At 52.6% G+C, this 21248-nt stretch overlaps 7 protein-coding genes and 1 pseudogene across 8 annotated transcripts; 2 read left to right on the top strand and 6 right to left on the bottom strand.

Moving 5' to 3' along the window:
• Positions 1-2244: 2244 nt before the first annotated feature.
• Positions 2245-4382, bottom strand: BDZ99DRAFT_305236 (malate synthase). Its single transcript, XM_033714220.1, has 4 exons — positions 3909-4382; positions 3434-3858; positions 2600-3384; positions 2245-2550 (listed from the first exon to the last, which is right to left on the bottom strand). Exons 1-4 carry the CDS (start codon positions 4270-4272, stop codon positions 2493-2495), a joined length of 1632 nt encoding a protein of 543 aa, XP_033577093.1. The 5' UTR covers positions 4273-4382; the 3' UTR covers positions 2245-2492.
• Positions 4383-5912: 1530 nt separating this feature from the next.
• On the bottom strand, positions 5913-6758 carry BDZ99DRAFT_476335 (uncharacterized protein; the record flags this gene model as incomplete). Its single annotated transcript, XM_033722051.1, has 2 exons — positions 5913-5994; positions 6046-6758. The coding sequence occupies 2 exons, from the start codon at positions 6756-6758 to the stop codon at positions 5913-5915; spliced, it is 795 nt and encodes a 264-aa protein (XP_033577092.1).
• An 824-nt stretch (positions 6759-7582) lies between these two features.
• On the bottom strand, positions 7583-8977 carry BDZ99DRAFT_570749 (uncharacterized protein; the record flags this gene model as incomplete). The annotated part of the gene is made up of 4 exons (XM_033728025.1): positions 7583-8534; positions 8585-8683; positions 8740-8849; positions 8904-8977. 4 exons carry the CDS (start codon positions 8975-8977, stop codon positions 7852-7854), a joined length of 966 nt encoding a protein of 321 aa, XP_033577091.1. The 3' UTR covers positions 7583-7851.
• A 736-nt stretch (positions 8978-9713) lies between these two features.
• BDZ99DRAFT_359413 (uncharacterized protein) lies at positions 9714-10451 on the top strand (the record flags this gene model as incomplete). Its single annotated transcript, XM_033714659.1, has 1 exon — positions 9714-10451. A coding segment is annotated over one exon (738 nt), but the record flags the coding sequence as incomplete, so codon positions are not given.
• A 1779-nt stretch (positions 10452-12230) lies between these two features.
• Positions 12231-12797, bottom strand: BDZ99DRAFT_360436 (mitochondrial import protein Pam17; the record flags this gene model as incomplete). The annotated part of the gene is made up of 2 exons (XM_033714671.1): positions 12231-12398; positions 12519-12797. Coding segments are annotated over 2 exons (447 nt in total), but the record flags the coding sequence as incomplete, so codon positions are not given.
• Positions 12798-13271: 474 nt separating this feature from the next.
• On the bottom strand, positions 13272-16535 carry BDZ99DRAFT_442636 (uncharacterized protein). Its single transcript, XM_033717822.1, has 5 exons — positions 16328-16535; positions 16231-16257; positions 14809-16181; positions 13789-14762; positions 13272-13737 (listed from the first exon to the last, which is right to left on the bottom strand). The coding sequence occupies exons 1-5, from the start codon at positions 16387-16389 to the stop codon at positions 13651-13653; spliced, it is 2523 nt and encodes an 840-aa protein (XP_033577088.1). The 5' UTR covers positions 16390-16535; the 3' UTR covers positions 13272-13650.
• Positions 16536-17546: 1011 nt separating this feature from the next.
• BDZ99DRAFT_t50 lies at positions 17547-17684 on the top strand (annotated as a pseudogene). Its single transcript has one exon. The product of its transcript is annotated as a tRNA-OTHER (tRNA).
• Positions 17685-18243: 559 nt separating this feature from the next.
• On the bottom strand, positions 18244-20515 carry BDZ99DRAFT_476330 (uncharacterized protein; the record flags this gene model as incomplete). Its single annotated transcript, XM_033722050.1, has 5 exons — positions 18244-18634; positions 18690-19036; positions 19090-19309; positions 19803-20186; positions 20463-20515. The coding sequence occupies 5 exons, from the start codon at positions 20513-20515 to the stop codon at positions 18244-18246; spliced, it is 1395 nt and encodes a 464-aa protein (XP_033577087.1).
• Between the last annotated feature and the right edge of the window lie 733 nt (positions 20516-21248).

Below are 21248 nucleotides of genomic sequence, written 5' to 3'. Positions count from 1 at the left end.
GTCATGGAATAGTGGAGAGAAGTCGGGGTGGTGTGTGAGTACTGAGAAGCTGCTAATGGTGACGGCCTTTGTTTGTAGGGGATGATACAGCTTTTGCAGGTGGGCCTTTCCAAGATAACTAGATGCTGTCAACCCTCGCTTTTCCGAACACATGGAGGTCAGCAGTAAGATATGGTGGTGATCCGTCATGCTTCGTGGCTTCCACCACACTTTGCTGGAAAAAGACATTGGACGCTAATCTCCGCCAGCTGCGCAAATGCTACTACATAAGAGGCATGTCCTGCGTCTTTTGATCTTTCGCAAACCCTCTCACAACCTGTTGACAAAAGCTCGAAAGTGAGGAGAGGATCAGCTTCTTATAACCCGCCGGGTCTGAGCCCTTGTCAGTTCCACGTGCTCATGCCTTAGTCGCGGGGCTCCCGGGCTCGTTCATTTCACGTGTCCTGAGGAGCGAAGACTGAGTGCGGAACACGGGGACCAAAAGAGCTCCTATATCCGCCATATCGTCTATCAACATGGAGTTCATCATATCGCCCAATTAGAATCCAGTTACGTCTGTAGTGTATAGTTAATTCGTTGAAGTCTGAATTATTCCGTAAGAAGACCTAACTCCAGTCTCCGAGCCCAGAGTATTTCTCACTCCACCTTCCGCTGCATTACCGTCTCGTCGACCCTAACACCAACCACTCTTCTTCCTCGAATCCGCCATCATCATCTACTTCCCCCTTTCACCTATCCCACTCTCTCACTTCTTCTCCTCATTCTTCCCCTCCGCCACCTTCCCCTCAACAACAACCGCCGTCCCCTTCCCCTTCACCCCCAACTCCTCCCTAACCCCACGATCCCTCTCCCGCCACTCCTGCAACTTTCCCGCCCCAGCCTCAACCAACTCCTCCTTCCCTTCCTTCCTCTCCTCCCCTTGCACCGCCACCCCATCCGGATACCACTCCTCGACCAACTCCTCCCCGTTCTCCCGCCGCCAGCGGATTATCAGCGCGTCGCTGATCGCGAAGCCGATGAAGACGAGCCCAAAGACGGCCATACAGATTATGAAGCTGAGTTTAGCGTTGTTGGATAGGTTGGGGAGGGGGTCGTAGGGGTGGGGTGTTGGTGATGGTGATGAGGTGGTGCCAGTGGGGAGGAGGGAGGCGAGGGAGATGTGAAGCGGGGGGTTTGTGGGGGCACATGAGGGCTGTTGCGGGGGTGAGTGTCAGCAGTTGGGTTGGGGAAGATGTGCGTGGTGATGTTTAAGGGATGAATGGGAGGGACGTACGCTGCAAGCAGCGTCCTCAGCAGAGCTGATGGAGTAGGCCTGGCACGTCGCAGCCCAAAAGAGAATCCATAGATTTGTTGTGAGAGAAGAAGTGTAAGATGTTTTCGCCGTAGATGACATGTTTGCTCATTGAGTCAATCCAAATCTTAAACGTGAGGCTTGGCAGCGTTATCGAATGCAAGAAAGCTCGGCTTTAAACAAAGAAGTGGAGAATGGCGTGTTGATCACTTGGAGGAAAGGGGCAGACGGGTGTGAGATAAGCCTTTCCGCTGAGTCTTCGTGTCTGCAGCTTCAACAGTGGTTCGTGCAACTGGGGCCCTCCGCCTTGCATATTGTTTTCGATGCGGTGTCATCTTTCCGGACAGCATCTCTCCGCATTGGGACGGTGAAGCGTCGGTCTGGCTTTCAAGTGGGCGGAATGTTTGAGCCTCCCGAATTAATTGGCGTTGGGGGTGGCGGAGCTAAATGCTAGTCCTCGAGATACAGGCCTGTGGGTGTCTAGGTTGGGAGGGGGTACAGACTTGGAACTGTCAACGCCCCTGTGTGACGAAGAGCCACGTTCTAGATGCGTCCAACGGGAACAGCGTTAATATCCGCTGGTGCAGTATTCGGGTGCGGCGTCGACTCGTACAAGAGTACAGAAGACCGGACAATTGTCGTAAAGGGAATTGCCTCAATGAGGACATATGCAGCCATTCCCCAATGAAAAAAGAGACCTGTTGATGATTGCAGCCAAGGAAGTCGGTTTGAGATATCAGAACTCACACTTTCTATGTAGGAATAAAGATATCGAATGACAGTAACAGTGTGATTCCCCTAGACTCCAGTAATACCAGCAAGCTAAGGCTGAAAATTCACAAAGCCACCCACAATATACGCATCATTACCTCATCTGCCATGTACGCCCACGACGAACCGACTACTCCAGGGATTTGGGGAAACGTTACGGTCGATCATAACTTCGCAGCTGCAGACGGAGCCTGGACCTGGAAACACCAAGGGCAGTCAGCTTATGACCGCACCACTGTGTTAAATAGCACGCAGAAGCAAGTCAAGCAAGCAATTAAGCAACGCAACAATAACACATTACATGGTTTGTCACAAATTTCTGTTTTGGTACAGTACAGCGGAAGCTAGCAGTCGGGCGGGACTTTTCCGAGACATCCTTGGGTTACAACGCGAGAGAGACATGGAAAAGAAAAAATGGATGAGGTGCTTTTCACAACTTCGCAGCACCATGGGGTGGACCCACATTCGTAATTTCGTTGTACAATAGCCTGAAATAAGTCAGTATAGCTATGCATTTTGTTAGAGGTGAGTACTCACGATGTCAAGAACTCGGCGTAGTCCTCTCCAGTCACCTGGCTCTCGAAGTACTTAGCCGCCAGACCAAACTTGTTTCCCTTTGGTGCCTTTGCGGCAAGGGCTTTTGCCTCCTCACCAAGGAGGGTGAGTGAGTATTCCTTAGTGACTTTCTTGCCCTCTGCGGTGTCAACACCGTGCCTGACCCATTGCCAAAGCTGGCTTCGGGACACTTCGGCCGTAGCAGCATCCTCCATCAGGTAGTTAATTGGCACACAGCCGACACCGCGTAGCCAGCCTTCCATGTAGCTAAGACCGATGCCGAGGTTCTTTCGAATACCAGCCTCGGTAACTTTGCCGGGTACATTCATGTTGAGCAGGTCATTCGCCGTGATGTGGACATCCTCACGACGCTTAAAGAGTTGGTTCGGCGTTGGCATGTAGGTGTTAAAGACATCGGAAGCGATGCTAGCGAGAGCGGGATGGGCGACCCAGGTACCATCGTGACCAGCACGAACTTCGCGGAGTTTGTCAGCACGCACAGAGGCCATTGCAGCGTCGTTGGCGGCGGTGTCATTCTTGATTGGGATCTGAGCTGCCATGCCACCCATTGCGTGAACGCCTCGCCTGTGGCAAGTCTTGATGAGAAGTTTGACATAAGAGTCCATGAATGGAACAGTCATAGTCACGGCAGCGCGGTCAGGCAAGACGAAGTTGGGGTTCTGACGGAATCTCTTGATGGTGCTGAAGATGTAGTCCCATCGGCCGCAGTTGAGGCCGGAGCTGTGATCGCGGAGCTCATAGATAATCTAAAATGATTGTTAGCATGTCCATAAATAGGCCATGGACTCAACTCACCTCGTCCATCTCAAAAGAAGCCAGAATGGTCTCAATCAAGACGGTAGCTCGGATGGTTCCTCGGGCCATCCCGATGTAGTCCTGGGCCAGGTTGAACACATCGTTCCAAAGACGAGCTTCGAGATGTGACTCCATTTTCGGGAGATAGAAGTATGGTCCAGTACCCCGCTTCACGAGCTCTTTGGCGTTGTTGAAGAAGTAGAGGCCGAAGTCGAACAAGCTGCCCGAGATTGGCTCTCCGTCCACAGTGAAGTGCTTCTCCTCCAGATGCCATCCTCGAGCTCTGGCGATCAGAGTTGGGAGAGTCCGATCGGTACGCAGCTTGTAGTCCTTCTCGCCCTGCTTGAAGTCGACCTGCTTGCGGATGGCGTCGTATAGGTTAAGCTGGCCGTTGATCATATTGTCCCATGTTGGAGCGCTAGAGTCTACGCGTCGGGTCAGTGCATGCTCTCCAAAATGTAACATTCATTCTTACCCTCGAAATCTGCCATGTATGTCCACACGTCCGAGTTCAACGCGTTCACGACCATCTTCCTGTCGGTCGGGCCAGTGATCTCCACTCGCCTGTCCACCAAGCCAGGTGCCGGAGGGGCACCCTTCCATGAGTCGCTCTCGCGGATGTGTCGAGTCTCGGGGAGGAAGTCTGGGAGGTAGCCCTTGTCGAGCTCGGCCTGTCGGACGACACGGCGCTGTAGGAGGGCCTTCCGTGTCTCGTTGAATGTCCGGTGGAGGAGGGCGAGGAAAACGGCGGCATCTTTGCTCAAGACCTTGCTGGTCTGGTCATTGAGAGGGCCAAGGACGTTGACGTCCTGGAGGATCTGGTTGGGATTGGCAGCCATGGTGATGGTTAGGATGGTGTTTAGTGTTGTGAAGCTTCAGTGAGGAGCAGGAATGCAGTGAATGTAAGGTAGGTCTGGCGCTCACGGAGCTGTGGGAAAGAGCGGATAGAGCATCTTAAATCGTACGTCACCTATCGGGTTGCCGAGGGTCAACAAAGGAGCCCAAGGCGGACGGTGAGTGGCCCTCGATGCCCCGCGGTCCAGAATGATGCATGTCCCAGCTACCCAGCTCTGGCCGTCACCTCGGGCAGAGGGGTCGACGAGAGGCGAACATCGGCTCGTGATGGTAGTGTAGTGTGGGGAAAACGCGCCCGGCTGCCCCCTGGAATCGGGGCAGGTATGGCGACGCCGTCTTCAGCGGCTGCAACTATTCCGGCTTCCTTTAGTTTTGCATGGTGAGTAGTGTATAGAATGCTCAATTCCATGGGCACGTCGAGGGGACGCGATGGAGCTGCTCTGTCTTGACGTTGCAAATTCACATGTGCCAGTCTCAGCTCCTCCCAATCGGCTCCCGGCCTCTCCCGAGCTTCGACTCCAAGCGTCCTCTCCACCACTCCGTTCTCCTCCTTTGAAGCGGTGCAACCAATATCGACATCAGGCCATTGCCGAATCAAATTGCCACTACATATCAGCAGTGATGAGTCACCGAGTAAAGATGCAGGCTTTTCGCCTTCCTCTTTTCTTCCGTCAAAAGCGTCAATTTGTAAGGTGCCTCTGCGCAGCAATTTTGCTACGTCACGGAAGACTACACCATATCCCCGCAATTGTTCTGCTACTGACAAATCCCCTGCTTCTCTGGAAGGTAAAAATTCCGGAACGTAAAGATAGCATTGAAGGCATGAAACATTGCCTAATCCGGAAATATCACCCACTATCCCCAACCCGCTAGTGCTCGAACGGCAAGACAGGACCATTTGTTTGAAGAACATGGACATCGGCCTTGAAAAGAGATCAACGCACTGCTTCCACGACTTACCAAGCATCCAGGCAGGACAGGCGTTGGACAGGCCTCTGCATCTCCGAGAATTGCCAGAGGAATTCCATCCTCGGCTCTGTATGGAGGGGTAGGTACTTGCACTGCTTATATCTCATGTTTCTGTGTACAAGCTGTGACCTATCGCTCTTTGCTATCAATATCGTAGTATACTACGAGCCGACCCGATATTCGCTATGCGTTGAGCATCACGTGACCAGCGATATCGGTTGAACCTCGTCGGACGGTCTATCTGGGAGAAAGAAGGGGGAAGGATTCGGCGGGTCAATCAAAACAGGCCTATTGAAAAAGGGTAGGGGGCTTCAAGTTGGATCAGGTCACATCGAATGAGTATAAACTTTTCATAAAATGGATAGGTGATGCCTTCAATTACAATACGGGCTTCATCCTCCCCTAAAAATGTACCAAGAGAGCTTTTGCTTCACCGAGTCGGCGACGTTTCCGAGACGTCCAGAGGACTCCGAGCGAGGGCAGGGCGGCGTCGAGTTGATGGGGGCCTTGATAGCAACAAAACCAGACGCGGTGATTTGTCGACACCTGGTGGTTGCGGGAGCTACATCAATGTAGGAAATACCAAAGCCGTAGCTTTTGCTTAGTCTGGTACATAGAGACATGGTCCCGCAACAGTTGTCCACTCTTCCATGCCTCATGCCCCCAGCTCCTCCATCTTCGTCCAGGTGTCTCTCATCGCCCGCTTGATTTCAGCTCCTATACTGGGCTGTTTTTTCCTACGACAACATTAGCTTCTCACATATTATGAACCTGTAAATCCTACTCACCGCGGGCTCCGGATCTCTTCACCTTCACCTTCTCCCTCCTCCTCATCATCAGATTCCGAACTGTATAGATCCGTGAACCTCTTTCTCTCTTTTCGCTCACTCCTCTTTGTTTCGATCCGAAAGTTCATCTGCACCTCCCTCACAGGCGGCCCAACCAAGACCGCAGGCTCCCACCGTACCTTCGGCGCTCCCGGCCGCGCGAACCCGACGGGGTGCCAGCTCTCATCCTCGTCTCCAGACCGCGAGCGCTTGACGTCCCCGGAATGGGTCGCGCGGGAGATGGAGTGACGCTTCGTTGTGTCGGTAGGAGAGTGACTGTGCATCTGGAACCCAGCCCCCGTCGGCGATGCTTCCAGTCCATGCGCCGGGACGTCCTTCCGCGCGCGCTTGCTATCAGGAGGAGCCCTTGCAAGAGAGCACGTTGACGAAATCGGACTCTCACCGATCCAGTCCTCAGCGATCGAGTTGCCCGAGCGGCGTCGGGTTGGCCCGTTACGAGTATGGGAGGGCGAGGTGTGGGCGTGCGGAGAGCTCGGGACGCATTTCTGGAGCATACTTGCGGTCTTGCGCTTGAGCTTGCCGAAGGAGGAGCGTGGGATACCGGAGCTGCACTTCGTGTTGAAGAGCAAGCGTCTTTCGTGTGGGCAGCAGTCGGTAGGAGAGTGGGTGCTGGCGAGGACGGTTGCGCAAGCTGCGTAGATTTGGTAAGTCATTTCAGAAACTTCTGTGAGGTGGAGAGGTTGGGACCTTGTGTTGATATAGGGTGTGGTGTGGTCGTTATATAGGGGTGCGGTATCGCTGTAAGTGCGACTGCGATGTGGAGAGGTTCCATTGTCTCGCTGCCACGTACGGGGTAAACGCCCAATTCACCTATATGAGCGTGGCAGACGGTCGGTCATGAGGTCCCTGTATTCATCCTCCTCTTACAAGTTCTTTCTCCAACAAATCCCGGACAGTTCATGCTGACTATGAGCAAAACTAGGATACAGGTAACGAAAGACCAACGCAGTCGTCCGGTTCCCAACCCTGGCATGGGCGGGTTATTCGCAAAATTGCAGCCTCGCCCTATGGTCGACGTTGTAGTGCAAACCTGAGAATACAGTAGAGGATAATCAAGTGATAGAGAAATGGTGTGAGGTTCATGTGAAGTTGTGAAGTCGTGAGGAGATGGAGATGGCTCTGTCGCTCGCACTCAGCAAAAATATCCCTGGCATAATTTATGCAACGTCCCAATCCCCAACCCAAGTATAAATACCTTTTATTCCTTGGCACATTTCAATAAACCAGTCAAATTCTGAATCGGACTTTGCTATTGCAGCAATACCATCGTCAGTTCGCTGATGGTTCAGTTGGTTTATCCCAAGAAAACCACAATATGGTAGCTACCCTCTCCCTCGGGAAGGTGGTGTTTTTGCTCCTAGGATCGAATCGCGGAATGGGCATTCCTTTTTATATTTTTTCTGGGATTCTCGGATGGGGATGGGAGACGCGTAAGTCGCGTAGCCACGCGATAGGTATTTGGGAAGAGAGAATTCTGAACAGAACGTCTTTTTTAAGTGACTAGAAATAGGCCATAATTACTCAAACGCGAAGTTCCATGAAAATGACGTAGCAGACACGTAAATGCAACCTAACTTCCGGACCCGCAAACGCCCTTCTCGTGCAAATCTATCACTAAACGCAAGTGACGCCATATATCTATTCCGTCACCAAAACATCACCAGTACACCGCAAACCCAAATAGTGTGCCCAAAATATGAATATGTTCAAGATCTCCCGGGAGCCAACCAATGTCCCAGGTTGTACTTACGGCGCCTCATAAACAGGCTTCCCATACCCATTATTCCTTGGCGGATTATACGGCGAATCCAGCTCCATCGCTCCTTGCACCGTCGGTTGTTGATACTGCGACTGATACACAGGAGGCTGATAAGGCGGTGCCGGCGTATGCGGAGCTGGCACCTCGACCGGCCTTGGACTCTTATCAGGGAGGCGTTCGAAGCCAGCATTGGTGAGCGGGTACGAGATCGAGTTCGCCGTCGTAGCGCCTGCCTTCTTCCTATAGTGTCGGCGTAGGAAGAACCAGACGAGGAGTATGGCTACTACGAGAATCACCACTCCCGCGGCGATGGCAGCGTATATGGCGACGTGGCTTGTGTGAGCTGGTTGTGGTATAGATGTGGAGGTATTAGTGGCAGCGGCGGCGGTTCCCGTTGATGCGGAGTGCGATGACTTTGTGACGCTGTGGGAGAGGGCGTGGGAAGATGTGGTGGGTTGGCCAGCACCAGCATCCGTCTGTGTAGCGACCGGCTCGTCCGTTTGTGTTGCGATTAGTTCTGCAGATGTTGAGCTGGCTAGGTCGTTGATGACGGAAGCGATGCCGACATCGAAGACTTTGCTGTCATCATTACAGCATGTGCTTCCCTCGCTGTTACAGCAATACTTGGTGCCACCGCAAGACACCAGAGTATCATAAGTATCGCTAGAATCTGGAGATAATTAGCGCTGAGTGATCACTTCAGCAAACGACTCCACCTACCGCCGGTCTTGCAGTGCTGGAAGCATTCTGGCGCTTCCCATGTCTTGTCCGTACATGCTCCTCGGAATACATAGTCGCCACCTGGATACTCGCATAGGCCTGTGAACCATTAGAAGACATCTAGGTAGGAGCGACGCTTTCAATGAAAAACAAACCGTTTGAGAGACACTGATCTCCTTCACTCGCTATGCAACACGATGAATATGTGTCTCCGGTACAAGGGGTATATATGTAGTCAGTAGGGAACGTCCCATCTGGATAGTAGCTAGAAGCACGGGTTTAGAGACAGCTTCGAGTCGGGCCAAACCAGTTCTCTCACCATGACGCTCCTACTCTCCCAACGAACGCAATACTCAAAAACGCGCTAAAGAGTGACAGGTATTTGGAGCGCATAGCGACTGAACGCATGAAAGCAACGAGGGTGTATGACAAACGAGTGACGGACAAAAACGAAGATCGAGGAGAAGAAAGCCCCTCTCATAAGGTATATTCAGCTGAAAGGCCCGGCCGTTGCATAGGCGCCTAAAGACAAGCTTTGCCTTTTCGCCCACCCTTGCAGATCCATGATGCTGGCAGAAAGGGGGCCTGAGCTATTTCGGATACGATGGAAGCCACAACAACGGGATGGTGCTTTTGGTGGCTATGGGGTAATTTCAACCTCGAGGCTTCCTTCGACTTCGGGATCTTGCCAGCAATGCTCGGAAAAGTGAGATCTTGATACTTGCTAAGTTCTATTGGTGCTGAGTGATAGATGATGAGGAAAAGACAATCGAAACCAACCGTATTGCTTCCTGGCAGCCATCGTGTTGATGTTGGAAAGATGCGTGCCCAGCCTCTAGGGAGCTTCTCTTCAGCTCGTGGCGCTCTCCAGCCAACCATCGGGCCGACCAACAGCGCTGCCCCTGGGGCTGAACAGGCAAGCGCCATTGGGACGTGACAAGAAGCGAAAGTCCATGCCGGAGAGTTCTTTAGGGCGAGGAAGAATCGTGGGGGTGAAGGAGGCGGTGCGGGAAGATAACCCGCACGTGACGCAGCCTTGCGCTTATCCCCGCAGGCAACACCCAGGTTTTACCACCCCACATCAACCGCACTTCTCAATCTCGGTACCATAAACTTAACTGGAGCAAACATGTCTCGCAAGCGCACGCGTGCTCCGTCGCCGCCACTCGAAAACATAGATACGGGCATCTTCCGCTCCGGAGAGGTCGAAGATCGCGGCTCCACCTTCGTCGGCGTCTTCTCAGCCTCGGTGCCCGCAAAACAATTGCAGAAGTTACCAGACTTCAAGGGACCGCGAGTTGCTGACTATGCGAATCATAAGGTCGCAGCATGGCGGAAGCCTTCGCGACAAAGATCGATCGTTCCGAATGCTCCCCCAATCATGGAAACAGGGCATGACGATGACGGAGAGCAGTACGCTGGTAAGCGGCTTGAGAAAGTGCTCAAAGATTTGGAGGTAGAAGGTAGTGTGGTTGTTGCGAGGTGGATGAAAGGGGGCAATATCGGACCGATTCGGTTCACGCATATGGAGACCGTCGCGAAACAGGCCGTGCAGAAGTGGCTGGATGCTGTAGAGGAGGGCAAGCAAGCTGAGGCTCGAAAGAGGAAGAAGGTGGAAGATGAAGCCGCTCTACAAGAACTCCGAGATCGCCTGAGGTTTAGAGATCAGAACATCGCTACTATGAGACAGTTGTTGGCGGACAAGACTGCTTTCCTGGCAGATACAGACCCAGTACCGCCAACTCCGAGTAAACTACCTGATTACGACACTATGGAGAAACCAGGGTTAGACCGAATAGCCAAGGCTAGAGACGCTAGTATTGCCTTCATTCTCAGTAAACTCGAAGACGTCGACGAGAAATTGAAAGCTGCCGGAAAACCAACCAAACTTCCCTCTAGGTCACCTCAACCTGATCAAATGGAGTCAACTTCGGAAGAACAGCGCGTGGAAAATGTGAATAATGAGGGTCCTAGCTCTCCAAAGACTCCAAATGACGGATCGGCGTCAAGAAAAGAAGACCAGCAACCAGCGAATTTACAGAACGGAGACTCTCATCCTGTCAACCCACCAACCGGAAGCGCGTCAACCACGGAAGACCAGCAACCACCACCAAACGAAATAAGGTTGACAACCGAGACCCCATCCTTCCAAACCCTCAGTTTCTCAGAAACCATGACATGGGTCGACACCCCCGGCTCCAGCATCACTGCCCTATCATCCCAATCAGGCCCCACAAAATCGCCCGCGGATTGAATCCCAGTCCCAATCTTCCTCGATACGAAGCCTCATCCCCCCGGTAACCCTTAATCATCCTTGTAGCACCCCACAACCGCCTCGCTCGCCCTCTTCACATCATCCCCCAAATCCACATCCGGACCCGGAAACAGGTTTACCGCCCTTCCAGTCGCATCCTGAATAATTGCATTGACCAGCCCACATCTGGTCCCAAGATTCTGCCTGATCTCGCCCTTCTGCTCTACAGTCAAGCCTCAGGCGCCATGTTTGCGATAATGTGGCGCGTCACGCGTCCTATGTCCGGTGGTGTGGTTCCGTTGAGTAGGGAGTCGAGGAGCGCCTGCGTACGCATCACGAAGTGCCATACGAAGTAAGCCTTTCCGGATGTCGCGAGGTACTGGGCGGGGAAGGCGGGGTGGGATGTTACAGCTTTGATGAGGGGAGGGATGGTTGTGGCGAGGGGTTGGAGAGGGTCGTTGGATGTCATGGTGGGTAGAACGAATCTGTTTTCAGACTTCTCGAAGAGACTGTGGATGATGGATTGAGAGACAGAAGAAAAGGCATTTGAGGGTAGGGTTTTAGTATAAATATCCAGATGAGATACCTCCTTATCTCTTGTTCTCCTTCAGCAGTCGACATATCACATTTTATGTTTCATTTTCCCGATACCTCCTAGTCGCACGCCCGCGTTGCACACGATATCCATTCATTGGTTCCAATCCTTCTCCATGCCTCATCCCGAATCTTTACGAACTCCGGAGAAACTGACCTCTGGGTCACCGGGTTGATGATCTACACATGCTCTCGAATGGAAATGTCGCGTCAGAGGGGCATTCACGCCCTACCCACGAACACACGTGGATCAGAACATAGCACTATTAACACCTCCTTAGCTCTATCTAAGGTGCTTCCATGCTCAGAACGTGATGTGATTAGGTCAACGTTGTGATTCAGACTGCGATATGTGTTCCTGTTGCATTCGCTTGACGCTGTCTGACGTGCTTCGAGGGGATATGAAAATTTCGTAAGGAAAGTAAAGCTTACCACTGTATATTAGGGCTGCTATTTTCTGGTCCGTACAAAGTACTAATGATCCTCTAGTAGGTTAGAGGTAGTCAAGTCACAGACTCTATATCTCGAGGTCAGTTCGTGATGTCTATGTATCACTTTCATTACCACGTCGAAGGCAGTTTCAGAAACTTTTACCAATGCAATCCCCTCAATCCGTACTCCGCCTATATATCGAGTTGGGAGCTAGAGTGAAGTTCCAAGCGTACAGAACTGGACGCGCCCAAAACCCGTTGTAATACACAGACGAAGAAAGTCTCGCCCTCGTACCCCTTGTATGGTACCTCCCTTCCGCCCTGAAAAATTCCCATTCAATATGCCCCGCTTCCACTACTCCTTGGGAAAGCTTCCACGTTTCAGATTAAACGCCCGCTGGTCTTTCAACCACCGCCTGTAGTCCGCCACGCTGCCGATCTTCTCGCCATAGTAATCCGGGACCGGGTTCGAGAGGGAGGATGCGGTGGGGTCGACACGGTGTTTTTTGATTCGTGCGTAAAAGGCTCGCTCTTTCTGTTATACACCACAAAGATCAGCATGCGTCTCCTCTTCAAGTACGATCCCGGTCCCAAAGTCACATTACCCAAAGTGACCTCAGACCCAGGATATAGAAGAAATTGGTGTTGGACTCACAACCTCCATCTGTCCCCTCACATTCCTATACCAAGCATTGAACACCGCATTCCCGAAAAACGGTCCCAGCAACCACCCCACCCCCGCGAACCCCACCGTGCCCAAGCCCAGCACAATCATCGGATCCGCGCCCAGCGCCGCTGCGCCCCAGGAATCAAGATCGCGCTCTGTCAACGTAACAATCCCCGCGCCTGTGAAACCGACCGCGCTGATCATCGACGACACGAGCGAGATGCGACGGCGGATTTTGCGCAGGTGGAGGAAGCGATTCCAGGTGAGGGTTTCTGTAGGTTCCTGGGGGGAGGAAGGAGAGGTGGACGGGGCGGTCGCGGTCGAGGCATTGCGCACGGAGAGGCAGCGGGTGGGGAAGACGACGGAGGGTTTGTGGAGAATTGGTCGGCGTGCTGGTCGCTGGGACTGGGACTTCGGGGAAGTGGTGGTGCAGGGTGTGGTCGAGTATGAGGCGGAGGCGCAGGGACCGAAGGCGGAGGACTGCAGGCGGGGAATCACGGCTCGCGTGGAGCGGAGGGTTGTTGTTGTAAGCATGGTGAGTGGAGATGTGTGGTAATGGTCCTTGTGGTGGAGAAGATGTGGTTGTCCTGTGATGGAGAACCATGGATTTGAAGGCCTGACGTCTTCAGGCGGAAGTCTTGGCACACGCGACATCCCGGACGCAACTTTCCAATAAGAGTGATTTTGGGGAGATACACGAGAGTTTCATTGCTTTCTAGATTCCATCAGGTACCTAGGTACATCAGATTATATTCTATATTCGGCGTGTTTAGGTAGGTTTTCATTCAGATCTTGTTGAATTTAGGGCACGTGAGGAGGTAGAAGACACCCGCGGTACCGAAGTAGCCCCTTCCTATCACGCATTCAGGGCAATCAACAAGATCCTAGACCAAACTGGCGGTATGAAGCTCGTAAGAGGCTACTGAGGTTATTACTTTTTGCTGAAAAGTAGCTCTACTTTCGGTCTCGACCTAAGAAAGAGAAAATATACAGAAAGAAGCGCTAATTTTTGAAGCATGTGCGTCGAACACATTCGGTCGCAATGGCCGCCGTCAAGCTGGTCTATATGGGAATCATCAACATGCGAAGGAAATCATGTACACATCAAGAAGTCAAACGATCAACCTAAAAACTCCCCATACACTAGCGTTTCCCACGGTTTTCCCGTGTCCCAAACCTTTTGCATAAGCTCTCGTGCTTTGTGGATCTAGAATAGCATTAGTTAAATACCGTTTTTATTGTAATCATCGTAACACACCTGAGTCATTCCGAAGCCTTCCACGCTTTTCAGCCTTTCCATAATTTTGCTCCTCTGGGTCGCATCGATGGCATCGCAGCCCGCGGTGAACATTGGGAACAAGAGACATGCTTCCGCCGTGCTTCCGCGGCGGACCTTGTACAGATTTCCAACGATCTCTCGTATGGCGTTCTGGACGACTGGATCTGTTGCCGGCTTCCCCAACACTCTGCGACAGAGATGGATCAAACCAGCCCAATGGAAGGCTTCATTTGTTGCGTAAATTTCCAGAGCGTCCCAGCCGGCTTCACTCTCGGAGTTATCCGCGCTTCGATGATTGCAGCCCTTGTACACGTGATCGCGACCCTCTGCCAGGTCGTTCCTAATCTTGTCGGCCTTTGCAAGGATATCAGGGGCCGGTTTCCACCCTTCTCGAACGTTGCCGTCTTCATCGAAGCGGATCTTCTCACACTGCTTTGCAAGCTCAGCAATCCTTGCGAGGATACCGATACAGCGACTCGTAAATCCGAGTAAGCAGTCGATTTGATAGTCTTCGTCTGTGTCGTAGTCGTCATCTGACCAGTAAGATGAATCTAGGGGAAGATCGTTCTTGCCGCCGCTTAGACTTCCGAGGACATCGAGATACGCAAACCAACGTCCTAAAAAGGAGGCTACTTGGTCGCTACGCTGCACTGACTTTGGCCCTCCACGAGCAATGATCATTTGGCGAGCGACAGTCAGATGGTTTTGCCAAGATATTGGAACTTCGAAGGTATTTGGTGAAATAATCTCCAAAGAGGCAAGCATGATGGCTGTGGTAAGCGTGGGATTGGAGATTTCGTTGTTACTATTTAGATCCTGTCGGAGCTTGGGAAACACATCCTGCACCCAGACAGCTATCCGATTAGCTGGCTCGGGATGGTTCAAGAGACGCGCACGATGGCTCGCAGAAAAGGCTAACAGCAAGCAGAGAACGGTTTCATTTTGAACAGCCACTGCTAGGATTAGCTAAATATCACTCATCAAAATAGTCCGACTCACTACGTGGGAGTATGCTCCTAAAGGGGTTCTGCTCGCAATCATGCGGGACCAATATCCTAGCTGTGTGGTTCAGGAAATGATGAAAGTATAGAAGGTTCATTGGGTTGTCGTGCAAGAGCCGTGGAAGCGGCTCTAGTGATCTCGAGATTTTTATAGGGACTGGTTTTGCATAGTATCCCCCTTTTTCGAACGCGATATCTTTAGATCGGTCGCCAAAGCCGTTCTCTGTTTGCGAATCGGATTGATTGTCTGTTGCAAATCCAGCGCTACCAACAGGAGGACTGAATACAGCGATGGCGTTTAAATCGTCATTTTTCGGCGTATCTAAGTCAGGGTTTCCGACATCGTATCCGTACGTAGTTGTGCTTGAGTCGACAACTGGGTAATGTCTACCATGCACGTCGGTATTCCACCCAGACGGATTATCACCCGGAGGGCCAGTGAGCAGTGAGTTGACAGATAGTCGACGAAGGTCCGGTGGAGGGTACGGGCTAGTAGTAGGGCCAGGGCCGTTACGCATGCCGCTGTCTTCCGAGGCGACTGAAGAAACGGGCGTCAAAGGGTTACCCGTGAACGGGCTGTAAGGGGTGAGCGGACCTGAATTAGGCGAAAATGCATCTGCAAAGGACAGAGTCCCGCTGCCCTTCTCATATCTACTATCCTGCTTTCCAGGCCCGGAGACTACGTTTGGCGAGTCTCCGGAATGGCTTCGTTTCTGGCGCTTAGCTTGGTGTCCTGAAAGTTCGAGCATCTCTGCGTAAGGCCTAGCACCGCCAGCCGGAGAGTCGTGCGAGAACATGTTCCGGCCAGGGGGTGGCATCGCGGGAGGGGAAGCGGGCGAGTCTAGGGTCCCACTAGAAATGTAGCCTCCTCCTCCATAACTTCCACTATCAAAGCTCGAAGCAGAAGGCGATGGGTAGTCTATGTTGCCACGATATTGCACTTGCTGAAGACGATTGTCGATGGGTGCAGAAGTCGGGTTCCCTCGTCTTGGCATCTCCAATGTGTCGTACGCGGCCATGGCCGGCTGTGTCTGGGTCTGACTGATCCTCATCAACTCTGGATCAATCAGGGAGGCCTCTGGGCTTGGCGCGGATATATTCGAATGGCCTCTCGCATGGTGGAAGATATGTGGAGGTGGCCCAGATACGGGCGAAGGGGTATGGGTATGGGTACGGGTATATGTGGGGGGCGCAAAGATGTTGGATTGGGAGAAGGTCGAGGTATAGGGACTACTGGTGCCGCTCTGGGGAGTTTCAGACCCCGAAGTGTCTGCACTCTTCTTTGGACGCCCATTCCAATTGAGACGAATGCTGTAGTCGCATGCTTCGCCCTGACGCTCACAATTGAGACAGCGGGGCTTCTCCTCACCACTGGGAGAGGGTTACTATAGAACTGGGCGGGGTAATATGGGGAGTTTACCATTTCACCTTCCGTGCCTTGCAGGGCCTGTAAACAACGTCAGACTGGTCCTTTAATATTTAACTGGGGGCGAGGGTCCCGCGCGCAGGGTCCATACCAGCAGCCATTGCGCGAACGCTTCTTGGGCTCAGCAGCGCCGGGTTTCTTCGGTCGTGGCATTCTGCGAGGCTACCAAACGTCCAGTGTCGGCATGCCTCCAGCAAGCCCGATGTTCGGACGGACGGGATAGATATACGGCGGCACGGGCGGGTCGTAGGGCTGGGAGTCACAGGCGCGTCGCTAACTACTACGGCAAGTTACTGCGAGCTGAAGATTTGCATGCGTCGTGGTGGCTGGTGAAGGTTGCGGCGGGGTGCAACAAAAGAGGTCCGGACGGCGCATACGCTCGACGAGTGCAGTAGCGCAGCACCTGCCTTGGCGCATGCTGGAGGAGCCTTCGTATGGAGCGTCGAAAATCGACGTCGGAGTCGTTCCAACGAAGCCCTGGCCAGTGTGGGGATGTGATGGCATCCTTCACCTGGGCACGATAAGGGCCCGCTCTGTGCCGCGTCCAATCTCCGCCCTCCGCCATTCTACATATCAACCCCGAAGCCGATCATTTTTGCCCTCAACAAGGCTCGAATGCGAGACAGCAGCAGCCCATGGTGATGGCGCTGCAGTTGCGACTCTGAGGTGATGGCTGCATCTTCCTTCACGGTCTCGCCGCACGCCACACGTCGTCACTCTTCCAATGCCAATGGCGGATGGGAGTAGTTGCAGAATCGCCGCAGGGCTTCTCCGTCTCCGGCAGAGGATTGGACCCTCGCAAATCGCAACACCTTCCTGCAGACTGCCACGGTCCACCCTCCTTACTTTTTTCGCCTTGCAACCGTCACTTGACAGCCGTTGCCATGTATCTCCGAAGCCAGCTCTGCTGCCAGCCGTACGCCACCAGTTCTTCGAACGCCTCATGCTGTCCAGCTCACTATTAATAGCCCTTAGCCTCAGTCAGTACTGCACGCACAGCCCCTAAACCTTCCGCTTCCACCGACTTTCAGACCGGTAAGCACTATCTCTATTGAAGTATACATTTATTCTTCAAGCGGCAAATCCGGTGTGGTTTAGTGGCATAATCCCGTGAGTCCACCCGAAGTCACTTAACACTTAGAGGTCACGTCCAGACTAACCCAACGCGCAGCTCTTCTTATGAGGGAGACCCGGAGTGTAAGAGTCCCTCCACCATCTATACACCTTGCTCTAACAATACAGTCGATTCCCGGCGCCGGACTTGTTTTTTGCCAACTGTTTTGTCATGATTCATTCCCTCTGCCGCTGAATCCGGTGTGGTTTAGTGGCTTATAATATGGTAAGGCAGCAGTCTCAATCATCCGTAACTGTCCACGCTAAGCCCTTCTCAAGGGGCAGTTCTGCCAACTGGATCCCCAAGACCCAGTGTTCGATTCCTGGCGCCGGACACCTTTAAACAAGCTCTCGAGACTTCTTTTTGGCACTTAATGCTGGCCAAACTTGGCCGCAAATGATTCAGCTGTAAGTTACAAAGGTACCGATATCTGGTAGGTACAGCCGTCCACCTTTTTCCTGTCAACTCCCAGCCCTGAATGCAAACACTGTATACAAGGGATGTTTTTATGTGACTTATGAAAGTAGTCGTTTGCTTCTGGCGCTTCAAGGTACCTTGATAGCTACTACCATGGCCAGCAATTTCCAATGTACGCTGACTGTCACGTGATAAGTACTATTCCACATTAAGATAGCCAATCTTGGGGATCTACTCATCGTCACTTCAAAATGGTAATTTATCGAGAATAGTCTCATATCATTTTCTCGTGCTGCTTTTTCCCTATCTTTTTTGCTCATCGACTACTATAAAACCCCCATATGTTTTTTGAAAAGGATATTATTATCAATTAAAACCCCAGTGGCTACTTCAAGCGACACCTCCCTATAATAGCCCTCAAAAAGGCCTCTCTCTTATAATATTCACAAATTTCAACATAGCAGTCTCTTCTCCACTCACTCCTGCATCCCGCCATACGCGCCCTCACGTGGCGGACGATCCGGATGCGGTATGTCACTATGTCTTCCATAGTCTCCAGCGTTCCCAACAACACCGCTGCCGTTGGTTCCAGTAGCGCTTGGGCCGTTGTATTGGCCCATGGATTGGCCGTTGTGGTGACCGGTCACGCCATTACCAGCACCCACGCCTGTTGGGCCTGTAGTCGCAGGCATTTCGTTCATAGCGTGGTTCTCATGATGCGTACCAGCTCCAGCACCAACACCCGCGCCAACCGCCCCAGCCTCAAGACCACCCTTGTGGTGTCCGGATATCCCTGATACGGGAACCCCAGCCATGTGGGCGTGGTAGTAGTAGAGGAAGAGCACAGTCGTTAAGAAGAAGAGGAGACTACAGCGCCGAATTAGTCCCGATCAACCATCAAACTTGGCCAAAAAATACTCACAACTCAAAAGCCGCAAACACCGTCGCCGCCGTCCCCGTCTTCCACGCCCTCCGACAACGCCCCCCGTCACATCTCCACCCATCATAATAAACCGCCCGCTCCTCCAACACCCCCTCATCCCGCTTGAAGTTCTGATAGAAATACGCGTAGTTGTGGAAAATACGCTGATACGTCGCCAGCGCCGCGAACGCGCCCAGCCACCACAATGTCGCGATCCCTTCCCCGAACAGCGCGATGCGAGGGTCGTAAAGTCGGCGTTGGGAGAGATGCAGGGGGGTGGTGAAGAGCAGGATGGGGAAGATGGTGAGGATGGCGATTATGAGGACGGCGATGATGCCGGGGCGGAGCTATGAGAGGTGTTAGTGGTTAGCGGCTGGGCGAAGAGAGGAGAAAGGCATACCGGTCCGCCCTTATTAATAGAAATGGAGTAGCTCGTCAACGCGATGACTAGGACGGCGAAGATGAGTTGCAAGAGGCGGAATACGAGGATCCAGCGTGGGAGCGGGACTGCGCCGCCTTTGAGCTTGTACATCGCTGGTGTGACTTGGAAACCGGGGAAGCGGTCGTGAAGTCGGTGTGTGGGTAGGTTCCGAGATTGTTGCGTGATAGAATGAGTGGCACTTCGAGATGGAGATATAGGTTAGGTGTGGACAAAGCGCGTGGATCAGGTGTTTGATGTTTTGGGATGACGTTTGCGGAGACGGGTTGTGGAATGTGGAGCCGGGACATCGTGGGCCTGTAGGGCGGAACAAAGGAGGAATGTAGAGGTGTTCGCGGCATCTTGTATGGTCTCGCGTAAATACAGTAAATACAATAGTACTGCTGGTAAGCCTATTTCTCAATGTTTGTCTTTTTGGTGTCGCTCTCGCTTCAAGGGACTCATGCTAACGAGTGGATAAAACAGGTAGGAGCTCAGCCCGCTGAATCGAAGACATATGATGGACTACATAAGGTCTAGACCGTGACCAAGAAACCCAACGCCATACTCTAGTCATACCCTTCTTCGCTAAGCTCTAGTAATCTCAGGTCCCTACCAACCAAGCACCAGTCATACACAAGAGAAAATCTTTCCAAATAGTATCACCACTCTCCACGAGCCGAAGCTGGGACTACCCTTGAGTATTGCTACGAGACTTCTGGTATGCCGCCTCCAGTTCTTGACCGCAAGTACATCCCTTCAAGCTCGAGAGCGTGGAACCATTCTGGCATACGAAGAGCGCGTGCTGTTCTCCTACACCCTCCGACATGTATCGCCCTATAGTAGTGTGTGGTTGTTGTTCATAATGCTCGACGGTAGGGCCCAACCCTAGGATGGGCCCATGGTGAGGGCATGTAGAGCGCTGGGCTGGTGGAACTCCCACCACGGCTTTGTCGATCATTGCCATGTATGAGTCTGCTTCTTCGGCTGCGGTATCAGTGCCGTTGGTGAAGGTGTTCTGCGTAAGACTCGTGGGACTGTGGGCGTGACTGGAGAGTGACCGGAGTTGCTGGTGGGGACTAGAGTATGTCAGTGAGTCTTCATACGTTGTGCTTGTATTATTCGAGATAGAAAGGCTAACGAGGCTGATATAGGAAGAATTATCATCGGAAGAAAATATCCACACAGCAATCGACAGCGCAGAATGTAGCTCTTGCAGAAGCACAGTCGCGAAGGGCACCGCCCGCATCCGGCAATGCTGAACTTGATAATAGCAGCGACCCCAAGGCTTCCCTCCTTGAGTCATCTCATTTCAATGCCGAGAATCCGAATCTATGAAAGACACCTGGACATACCTTCTTGGAGAAGACCTCGCTCCATTCTGTGTGGTGGGTCTACTTGAAGTCATGTTGGCCCGAGCTGATCTCTTTGAATAGGAAGATAGTCCGAGGAGGATCGATGTTCTGAAGAGGTGACCGGACGGTACTAGCCAGTCAGGTGGGAGATGAATCTAAAGGCTCGTGTGGTGCATTGCTGCGCTGAATCCGGCCTTTATAGCACGGAAAGAAGGCCGCGGGGGGCAGGGCTGTCTTGCTCCTTGGGATACACCACGCCTCCCTGATCCCAGAGGGCAGGCGATGGATCCCGCCGCGTTGCCGTTAAGAGGTGGCGTAGACCGTAAGTCTTCCACCGACAAGGGCATCCTGCAGCTGTCGGAAGAGACATCATCGCATAGATAAGCGATGCCCTCTATAATGCCGAATCGTGCCCCGTTGAGGCCTTGATGCGTCCATTACTCTCGAATCATGGGTGGCACAGTGGGCAATCGGTCAGGCGGTATAGTCAAGATAACTTGCCTGCCATGCACTGGCTGCAGTTACTTTCCCCAGCCCTAGCTTTAGGCGTCCGGGCTCAGGTTCGTGCATTGTCGTCGCGCAGAGTTCTGAACAACACGTCAATGTTGCCCCGTTTCCAGGGTTGCTTGGGCGAATGGGAATCGTGGTTCATCAGAGACAGTGAAACCGGGACCCGTATCTGTAGGGACTAAGCCTAGGAATTGAGATCATGGTATGTGCCACTCGAGGCACTGCACACGTGCGATTGGAGGGTCAACTTTTGCCAGACTTGGCAGCGCATGGGTG

The sequence above is a fragment of the Mytilinidion resinicola genome, assembly GCF_010093595.1.
Source record: "Mytilinidion resinicola strain CBS 304.34 unplaced genomic scaffold BDZ99scaffold_9, whole genome shotgun sequence".
Lineage (NCBI taxonomy): Eukaryota > Fungi > Ascomycota > Dothideomycetes > Mytilinidiales > Mytilinidiaceae > Mytilinidion > Mytilinidion resinicola.
Note: the sequence above shows the minus strand (reverse complement) of the source record. Positions and strands in the feature narration are given on the sequence as shown.